This window comes from Octopus sinensis, linkage group LG9 (assembly GCF_006345805.1).
Source record: "Octopus sinensis linkage group LG9, ASM634580v1, whole genome shotgun sequence".
Taxonomy (NCBI): Eukaryota; Metazoa; Mollusca; class Cephalopoda; order Octopoda; family Octopodidae; genus Octopus; species Octopus sinensis.
The window spans coordinates 30612164-30623625 of NC_043005.1; the positions used below are offsets into that span (position 1 = coordinate 30612164).

The following is an 11462-nucleotide window of genomic DNA, read 5'->3' on the forward strand; positions in this document are numbered from 1 at the left end:
AAAGCGGTGGTTGCATGTGCTTAATATATATATTGTATATATATATATATATATTATATATATATATATATATATATTATATATATATTATATATATATATATACTTGTTTCAGTCATTGAACTACGGCCATGCAGGAGCATCATGTTGAAGGGTTTAGTTGATCAAATCGATCGCTGTACTTATATTTCTAAGTCTGGTGCTTATCCTGTCGTTTTCTTTTTGCTGAACCGCTAAGCAGCGGGGACGTAAATAAACCAACATCAGTTGTCATACAATGGTGGGTTTCAAGCACAAATACAAAGACACACACACAAACATAAAATATGTAAAGAGTATAAAAATATAGTCTCCTAGCATCTCTCTAGGACAGTGGATTTCACAAAAGTATGCTTTACCATCGCTGATAATGGCATAAAAATGATAATACACGCCAGAAAAGTGAGTCCCTGATTTTAAGACAACAAATGGATGAAAAAAAAAAACCTATATTGCACAGGAGCGCCGAAGATTTTGCGTAAATTCCGTGCCTAATCGGAACACATACTTTAAACATATTTCATGATACATCCCATTTCATTAATGGGGGAAATTATAAATATGATGGCTTATTCATCTCCAAAAATATAAACGACAGCAGATAGGTTCACTCCAAGACTTAAGCCTAAAATTCAGTTAGTAGTAACCTCAGTATAGTCACTTTTAGACGAACCATTGAATCTTATTGACGAAAAGTTTCAATCATATATTAAATATAATGATTTACTATTATATATAAACAATAATTCAAACCACCCACCATGTGTTATTAGAAATTTATTCAACAATTTAAGCAAACTAATTTCAACAACCTCTTATGACGAAGAGTCATCCAACAGAGTAAGGATTATATACAATATATACATTTGCATCAAGTAGTTTCAAGAGAACCTTAAAATATAATAGTTCCAGGCAAGCTAATAGGAAAGGCTGTAACTGAAAGACGTGGTATCATCCACCGTTTTTAATAAATGTAACTACAAAGATTATCGTTGTGTCGGCATTAACTCGTGTCCAAGTTTTAAATCTACAGCAAGTGAATGTGTCTCATCTTGGTGGGTGCAGAGGATGCTTGTAATTGAAGTGGCTGTTCAGGCCAAGTGCGGTATAGAAGAACCGGGGGCATTTATTGCAGGGTAGGGTCAGCGAGTCACTCTTTGCGTCTTCGATATCTGAGCTCTGCCTGTTGACGTCTGTTATTTTCCGTAAAGTCTGTTCCCTCCACGATGACATGCCACTACTTTGAGAGGTCTTTGGCAATTGTCTACCAAGTATTTGGGTCAATAGAGCAGCGGAGGAGAGTGGCTTTGAGCTAGTCTTAGAAACGGAATTTGGGGGTTCTACATAGTCTGGTGTCTGAGGCCAACTCGGTAAAGAGGAGAGTGCGGGGGAAGCGCGTTTGAAGCATACGTATGATGTGTCATGACCAGCGGAAGCAGTTGTCGTGCCATGGTAGCTTCAATGCTGGACAATCCGGCCTGGGGCAGAACCTCTTCATTGGTAATATAAGATTGCCATCGAATCCCCATGATTGCGTGAAGTTTGTGCTGTTGGAAACGTTCGATTTTCTTCAAGTCCCGGCGGTACAACACCCACGTCTCAGCCGTAGAGGAGTGTGGAAAGGATGACAGTTCAGAATACCACGATTTTTGTTTGGATAGTGAGTCTGTGGTTTAGGAAGACTCATTTTGAGAGTTTTCCGAAAGCAGTACGAGCTGTGCGGATCCTATTCACGATGTCTTTCTGAATGATGCAATCGCTGAACAGGCAGCTTCCGAGGTATAGGATGACCTTCACGGTTCCAAGACAGTACCACATAGCCTTATGTCATTGGTGTCATTGGGAGGTTGGCCAGGTGGTTTCTCGGCAAGGATCTTCGACTTCTTTACATTAGTGATCAGACCAAAGAGGTTCACAGCCTCCTGAAGATCGGAAACTGAGCGCACGTGAGTGGCATTGTCATCAGTATACTGCAGCTCACGCACTTTGGCCAAGGTGATAAGTTGATGAGCTCTGGAGCGGGAAATGTTGAAAAGTCTTCCATCCATTCTATAACGGATGTCTACACCAGGAGCCAGATCTGGGACCTAATGAATCACAGCACCAAGGTAGAGGAAAAACAGAATGAGAGCGAGGGTACATCCTTGCTTCAGGCTAGTCGTAATTGAGAAGGAACTGGGAGAGAGCGTTCTTGGCGATACACAAAACTTTTCTTCGTATTTTTAAGATGCTAAATTCACCCCCGAGAATAAATACACGAAAATATTAAAGTAAGCTTCTCGACGTTAACAATCTTTGCTAAAACTGAAGCACCCACAAATAATAAGGAAACAATGGAGAATTTAAAACACTAGAATGCAACTAACAGAGAATGAAAATGCAATTTTTATTCTCAAAGTGCATGTCCAGTCAACAGAAACCGTTTAGTTATACGTGCAGCCAAAGTTGCATCTAAAATTAACCAAAACAGCATTAGTTTTAGTTAACCAATTACTAACCAAAACGTATTGGCTATATAGGTAGCACTGTGAACTAATTCAAGCGCTGATTTCATCAACATAATTATACATTGAAACATTACAATGAAAGTTAGTCACTAATCTCGCAACACGCGTACGGTATTGTTTAAAATGATTCTTAGTAAGATAGGAAAATTATTAATCCTGAACATCAAAACAAAATATCAATAGGTGTACGGATGTAATTTCTACATGTCTTCATACGGACAGGTACCGACATAAAGCCCTGTGGGTATATTCATAGAAATGACATTGAAATTTCAAAAGAAAATATAATAATTCCTTTTCATTTTCTTCATTTTATTTTCAACAAATATTTTGAGCGTAATTAGAAACACAGTTAAATGACCTCATTTCCTTAGTATTTTAATAAGTACCTACGTAGAAATTTTAATGGTATCCGATGAGGGGGAGAAAGGAAATCCCAATTGAACAGACATTTCCTTTTCGTTTCATTTCTCTTTAAATGCTTCATTAGTAATAAAGTTAGAGTGACCTCCCTTCCTGAATAAACCCATTTAGCAACCATTAGCTCGCCGACCCTGTAGGCTTATAAATAGGCAGAAGTACACATCTGAATAGACATACTCACACACACACTAACTTACGCATGCGTGTGTGCGCGCGCGCGCGCGCGTGTGTGTGTGTTTATTTATATGTTTATTTTCGTTATCTACATTCCAAAGAGTTTTGCATCTTTGTTAGAAACCAGTTCTTTCTTCATAGTAAGAATTTAGGATCTTTTCCTTTTGAACGGTAGATGTCAACAGAATTTCTAGTTAACTAAACACTTTTAAACTTCGTATACTGGTAGAATGTGTTTATAAAACATCATTTTTTCTTGGCTTTATTGAGAAAATTCTATAGTTTGTAAGATATTTCGTCTGAAAATCCGAGCATTTCGGCAATTTTAACCAATCGATTACCTCCATTCAACTAAAATCATTTGCTGCGTCTAAAACTGAGACAACATCCTGTAACTAAGCCTAACCCTCCCCCCAACCCTAACCCTAATTTTTTTTTCTTAATTGTTAAATTAATTTAATTGTTACGTGTGTAAAAAAAACCGAAAGCAATGGAAAATGATTTAAACAATTAACAAACAAAATAATTCTATAATTTTATACACACGCTTTCCGTACGTATACGGAAAGCGTGTGTTACGGAGAGCGTGTGTATAAAATTATAGAATTATTTTGTTTGTTAATTGTTTAAATCATTTTCCATTGCTTTCGGGTTTTTTTACACGCGTAACAATTAAATTAATTTAACATTTAAGAAAAAAAATTAGGTTGAGGGGTAGTGTCTCAGTTTTAGACGCAGCAAATGATTTTAGCTCAAAAGAGAGCATAGGATTGGTTAAAATTCGAAAAATTAAACTACGTTAAACAAACAAATTACAATTTTCTCAAGAAAGCCAAGAGAAAAAATGTTTTGTTTTGACACATTCTACCAGTATACGAAGTTTTAAAGTTTAGTTAACTAGAAATTGTCTGCCGTTCAAAAGGAAAAGATCCAGAATTTAAATGATCAAATACAGAAGAGAACGAACGAACATATCTACATACATACACACACACATACGCACGCAAACACGCACACGCGCGCGCGTATGTAAATATATACATCTATTTAAATAGGAAGGACGGTAGTGGGGGTTTGTTTGAATAGAGGATAGTGTTTTGAAGGAGAGATGAAGACCTTGCATACATCTCTGAGAGATAGCGATGAAATAATGTTGCAGGCTGCACTGAGTGAAAAGGTGATCATTGACAAGGGTGAGATCCCCCCCCCCCAGGAGTACAATATGAGGACTAACAGAGCGGGGATCGTGAACTGGAAAAAGAAAGTCCTACACGGAGAGTTTTTCCAACAAACATTGGATAAAGCTGATGAAGAATCTTGGAGATGGTTAAAACATGGATTTTAAAAGAAAGAGACAGAAAGACTGATGCTTGCTGCTCAAGAACAAGGATTAAGAAATAACTTAATGAATACAGCATTGATAAGGTTGCAATATCACCTTTGTGTTGGCTATTTTTAAAAATCATATGAGACAGACATATGATTATTGGATGCAAGCATGCATACATACATACATACATACATACATACATACATACATACATACATACATACATACATACATACATACATACATACATACATATGTATTGGGTTGGCAACTAAGTTCCCGCCGTTTCTTAAAATTTTGGAATCTTTTTTTTTCCGAGAATTCTATTTTTGAATCATTTGGGAATCTATTTTGTTTTGTTTCTTTTTTCTAGTTAATTTTAATTATTTTTTGTCTATTTTCAGATCATTAAAATGGAATGTCAAGTTAAGAAAAAGGAACGTTTTCGACACGACCTTCTTTTTGCTTTTAATCAAGGTTCTAAGGCCGCAAAAGCTGCTCATGACATTTGTGCTGTGTATGGAGAGGGTGCCATAGCTGAAAGAACCGCTCGTGATTGGTATGCCAAATTCAAAAATGGAAAATTTGACCTCAAAGACGCACCTCATTCTGGTCGTCCAGTTCAGTTCGATGAAGAGCGATTATATCAACTTTTGCACGAAAATTCTCGTCAAACGACAAGGGAACTGGCAGAGAAAACGGAATGCTCCCACACTGCTATAGAGAAGCATCCTCACACGATGGGAAAGGTTCAGAAGTATGGAGCATGAGTTCCGCATGCTTTAAGTGACAACAACAAAAATCAACGAGCCACAATCTCGCTGGTTTGCTTGCTCGTCACCGCTCAACTCGTGGACACAAACAACGATTTCTTTACCGAATCGTTACTGGCGACGAAAAATGGTGCATGTACATCAATATGAAGCAGCGTAAGGAATGACTTAGCCCCGGTAAACAAGCAACACTGCGATAGAAACAAGATCTTCATCCGCGTAAAACGATGTTGTGGGTATGGTGAGGCTGGGAAGGGATTATCCATTACGAATTGCTTGAACGGAACCAAACGGTCAACGCGGAACTCTATGTTCAACAGATAGAACGACTCAACACGGCTATTCAAGAGAAAAGACCTAATCGTCAGCATAGAGTTCTTCTGCTGCATGACAACGCCCGCCCTCATCTAGCCAATATGACCAAGGAAGCCGTTCAAACGCATGGTTGGGAAGTGCTGCCTCACCCGCTGTACTCTCCTGATTTGGCACCAACGAATTTCCACCTCTTTCGATCTCTTTCAAATGCTATGCGCGGAGTTTTGTTCAATACTGATGCAGAATTGAGAGCTTGATTGGATCGATTTTTCGAGTCGAAATCGGGTGATTTCTACCAACGAGATATTGAAAATCTTGTTGAACATTGAGAAGAAGTTGTAAACAATAAGGGTGAATACATTATTAATTAATTAGTTGCTATTTTTTTTTATTAAACCCTTTAAAAATTTTAAATTAAAAAAAAAACGGTGAGAACTTAGTTGCCAACCTAATACATACGTACGTACATATATACATGCACGCACAAATAATATGTGTGTGACGGAGAGAAAGAAAGAGAGATGGCCGATGGTCACGTGGGAGCCACGTGAGCGAGAGAGAAAGAGTGAGGGAGAGAGAGTGACAGAGTAATAGGATAGAATAGTGGGAGGAGAGGAGGTACTCTCCGTTGTAGCTGGAACAAGGAAGACGTGTTCTTGTTTGTCTCTCCTATCCACGCTTGATTTATGCGTTCGCCGTGACAATCGCGTTTAGGTTTTGCAGCCCTTCCTGTTTGTGTTACTTATTTTGATCCTCCACAAAATCACAAATTTTATTTAATTTGGTTTGCAGGAGCAACTGTTTTATCAAAAGTGTATATTGTTGATAAATGCTCAAAATATGAGAGTAGAAAAACAGCCAACAAGTGATGAAGGGTCGTTCTTTATGTTGTTTGTTTTTGTTTTCCATTTGTGTCTTCCGTTGTTCGACAGAATAGTTCATGTTCCATGTACTCGGGCTTCGTACTTTTTTGTTGTACACGTTTCATGACGTCCTGTATGCATATATGCATATCTCTCTCTCTCTCTCTCTCTCTCTATATATATATATATATATATATATATATATATATATATATATATATATATATATATTATATATATATATATACGTATAGATGTAAGTATGTACATATATGTATGTATATATGCATATTATATATATACATATATATATATATATGTGTGTGTGTGTGTGTGTGTGTGTATGTATGTATGTATGTATTTATGTATGTATGTATATATATTATTTATATTATTATACGATTGAACGCCACGCAGCCTCTTCCAAGTAAGTTTTACCTCTCTCTCTCTCTCCACACACACACACACACACACACACACACACACACACACACACACACACACACCATATATATATATATATATATATATATATATATATATATATATTAATACGTATTCTTAAAGAATAACAAAAAGTGTAAATTAAGTCTATAAATGACTTTGATAAGAGGAGAAAAATAACGATAGATGATGGTGACGTGGACTAGTGCTAAAATGGCAGTTGTGTGGTTCTGCGACAATAAAGGAACAATTAATCAAATTATTTATCAGACAGGAAACTACATTGGGTGATTAATATTTCAAGGAGTGTACAGACATTTGGAAATGTCGACCAAATAAACTTAAATCACACCCATTAACCTATACATAAAACTCGTTAACATTTTTGTTTTACAATGAGAAATATTAAGTAGTTCATTTTTCTTTTTCATTATCTTTTTTTTTATTATATTTATCGGTTTTTGTCTGAAGGAGGGGGCATGTGGCCTTCACGTTCAATGGCTCTTCGGTTATTGTTCTAGGATATATATATATAGATATAGATATAGATAGATAGATATGAGATAACAAATCCAAAGCTGTGAGGATTTTTCAGGACGTAATGTCATCATAATAAATGTATCATTATCGAATCAAGAATTTAACCACGGTCTATCCATGGCACTTACTTGGCGTTACCCGACACTCTTTGGGTCTTCTAGACACCAATACCTCTCATACCCTACGCACACACCACACACACACACACACACACACACACACACACACACACCACACACACACACACACACAGGGTGTAGAACCTCGCAGTGCAAGTGCACTTTAGTACCAGTAATTTGCTGTACGAGTCGAGGCTCGTGCGAGTTTTTGTCTTGAAGTACGAGCGGAAATCCACAATACGAGCGAGTCTCATACAAGCGACCGCTAGTTGGCGATGATCTCGCTCACGCTCTCCTAATAAGCGCAGCCTCTGCTCCCTCAGTTTACGCGTTTATCTCGTTGTAGCAGCATCCCTTTTGTGTTTTTACCACTGTTTCTTTTAGTTTTGCTTGCTTTTGCTATTATTTTATAATTAGTTGTGTTAACCATGGGTCATAAGAAGGTCAGTGCAAGGGATAGTACTGACAGAATTGAAGAAGGAAATCATTAATAAACACGAGAGAGGAGTGTGTGTAGTGGACATAGCAGGTCAATACGACCGAAGCGCATCGACGATCTGCACCATCCTGAAGAAAAACGAGATCAAGGCCGTTATAACAACCAAAGGTTGTCTCCAGGCTCTCTAAGCAACGCACAGCTGTCCACGAAGAGATGGAAAAATTGCTTTTCCCGTGGATCAACGAGAAGCACCTCGCAGGGGATATGATGACGGAAACCATCATCTGCGAGAAAGCACGAGCACTGTATGGGGATCTCCTGAAGCAGAACCCTTGAACATCGACGGAGGAGACATCAATAAATGCATTTAAGGCCAGTTGCGGCTGGTTTGATCATTTCAAGAAGAGGATTGGTGTTCATAGTATCACTAGATATGGAGAAGCGGCGAGATTTCGAAATTTCGTGCGTGAATTCCGTCAGCTCATCGCAGTCGAAGGGTAGATCGCACAATTGAAGTAGGCTGGATGGTATATCAGCTGAAACGTGTTAACAACAAACAAAATGAGGACAAATATCCGACGAGTGTAAATAATGTAAATAATCCACATTTTATCCAAGTACCCAAAGGACCCAACACTCAGACAAATACAGGAGTACGTCCTCATAAATGAAACATCCCCAGTACTAAATAGGAAATATACGTTGTAGAGAATCATACCCCCATACCCACAGTTTATATTTATACACAGGTAGAATAGTTAGTGAAACATCTGTCTGCCTCTTATTCCTCCTCCCCTCTTTCAGTTTCTATTATTTCATGCACGCACACACACACATGTTTGTGTGTGTGTAAGTATATGTGTGTATAAGTGTATGTGCATATCTTTATATATAAAAGTAAGGTTGTGTGCTGTCTGTCTCCTACGATTTAGATTCCTAACTACTCCCACATTTTGCGGTGCAGTTTAACCAAAACCGGGTATCTTATAGTCGTGATTCATATCGAGCCCTTCTGGGTATTAGCGCGCGTCTACGATGAGTCTACGATTTAAAAAAAAATTTACCATCAATTTTTCCCATTTTTAATGCATTTTTGGCATATATAAGGGAAGTAACTCTCTAAAAATTTATTAAATCTCAGAACGTAAAAAGCTTCAGTAACACCCCCCCCCTTTGTGGTTAGCCATATTGAGATGGCTATTATACTTTACATCTCTAAAAATGCTTATATAGTTATTTCCCTTACAAACCCGAGCAACGCCGGGCGATACTGCTAGTATATATATATATACCATACATTTTTTTAGCTAGGAGTATTAAATTGTAATAATGTTTGTCGTTTTTATAAAGTGTCAAGAAACTTTCGGCTCCTTGACATATTTTTAAGCGTTTCTTAAATGTTAACATTTAAATAAAATTTACTACAAGAACTCACACCAATATTCTGAGCCTCCTCTTCCCCTCTCACTCGTTCTTTCTCTCTTCTCGCCTTCCTCTTTCTCACTTCTTCTCTCCCCACTTACTCGCATTTCTTCTCTCGCTCTTCCTTTCTTTTCTGTCTCTCTCCTTATTTACTCTCATTCCCCCCTTCCGATCTTTCTATTTTCCCTCCAGTTGTCTTTTTACACTAAACTGCCATGTAAACAGACATCGTAAATTAGGTATTGTTTCTATTTCTTTTCCCCTCATCTCGCTTATTTCTTCTCCTTCCTTTTGATAAAGGATGTAACTCGAAATAATGAACCTTCTATTTCTTACTTTGCCACATTTATTTTCACTGCACACATTCTTTGATTGCAGTTCGTTCCTTTTATATTTCTCTGCTCTTTTCACCGCGTCTTTGATGTGTCTATATTTATTTATTCGTCGCCTCCACTTCTCATAATCTTCTTCGTTTTATGTGTGTTGTGTGTGTGTGTGTGTTGTGTGTGTGTGTGTGTGTGTGTGTGTGTGTGTGTGTGTGCGTGCGTGTGCGTGTTTATATGTACGTTTAAAACGGCGAACCAGCAGAATCATTTGCTCATCGGACAAAATGTTTTACGTTCTGAGTTCGAACCCCATCGCGGTCAACTTTGTCTTATATCCCCCACGAGGTCGATAAAGTAGAATACCTGTCAAATACTGGGATCGATATTTTTCCCCACCCCTCTCAAAATTTCTCCCCTGGCACCCTGCAACTACGCACGCACACACACACATACACACACACACATGGGTGCAGGCATAGGTGGCATTGTATATGTGTATCTATTACATGCTAAATTTCTTGAATGTTTTACGTATTTTGACAGTGCTTTGACAGCTTGGATTTGTAATTCCCTGATTAAATTCTTTGTGATTTTTTCCCAGTAACTCAAGATTATTTCTGAGGCTGTTAGTCACGTATCCAAGAATCCCGGTAACGATTCGTAGAAATCTAAAGCTATCGTCCGGTTGCAATAATTGACGCCATTTTTTTTTTATCAGTTCGAGATATTTTCTTTTTTTCACTTATCTTTCACTTTATGTAAACATCTGTTGGGTAACTGATTTCAAGTGTTGTACATATGTATGCTTGTATGTGTATATGTGTATGCATATCTGATTATGTGTGTGAGTCCATGTCTATATGCATGTATGTATGTATGTATGTATGTATGTATGTATGTATGTATGTATGTATGTATGCATGCATGTATGTATGTATGCATGTATGTATGCATGTATGTATGTATGTATGTATGCGTGCATGTATGAATGTGTGTACACACACGCACACATATACAAGAGTTAAGAGATGGACTAGATAAGGTCCGGGCTATATATGTTTCATAGCAAGTGGAACCGTGGAAGTGGTAAATATCCAAGTGAGGTGTATACCCCAGGGTACTCTTCAGACTAAAGATATCTAGTAGCGTACCGTGAAATATATAAAGACCTTTTTTCAATTTATCGTACTTTCATAAGAAAAAATCCACAACTTTCCGTCTCAATAAACCACAGTTGTTCCTGAAATTTGTTTTTTTAATATTAACTACGGTTTGCTTCTTGAAGCTAACTTTCTTCCTACACCTTGATCCTTAGATCTTATATATATATATGTGTATGTATGTATATTATATATATATTATATATATATATATTATATATATATATATATATATATATATATTATATAATATATATATATAATATATATATATATATATATATATATATATTAAGTATAGGAAAGAATGGAGCTGAACGAAGATTTAACAAAATTCCTTATTTTATTTTCGACATATGTTTCGAAGTCTGCAAAGTCCCTAATTCCGATTGAATAAGGAGTCCATTTTGCAGCTTTCTCTTCAGGAAAATCTAGGAACTTAATTCTCCAACAAAATGCACAACAAGCTTTTCGACAAACGCTCACGAGGAGCCCATGAAATTAATGATACAAACTGTCTATCTATATGCGTTGACGCCAGATTGGATGAAAGCAGAAGAGATTGTCCGTTGAGATAGTTCAAGGTCAG

The 11462-nt window shown here is 37.2% G+C and overlaps 1 protein-coding gene across 1 annotated transcript in view; it reads right to left on the reverse strand.

Annotated features, from left to right (window-relative positions):
• LOC115215840 (multidrug resistance-associated protein 5) overlaps nt 1-3103 on the reverse strand; it is a 125120-nt gene extending 122017 nt beyond the window's left edge. Inside the window, exon 1 of the mRNA XM_036505865.1 lies at nt 2939-3103. Coding sequence (XP_036361758.1) covers nt 2939-3086 — 148 coding nt within the window. The 5' untranslated portion in view covers nt 3087-3103. The remainder of the gene's footprint in view (nt 1-2938) is intronic.
• Between the last annotated feature and the right edge of the window lie 8359 nt (nt 3104-11462).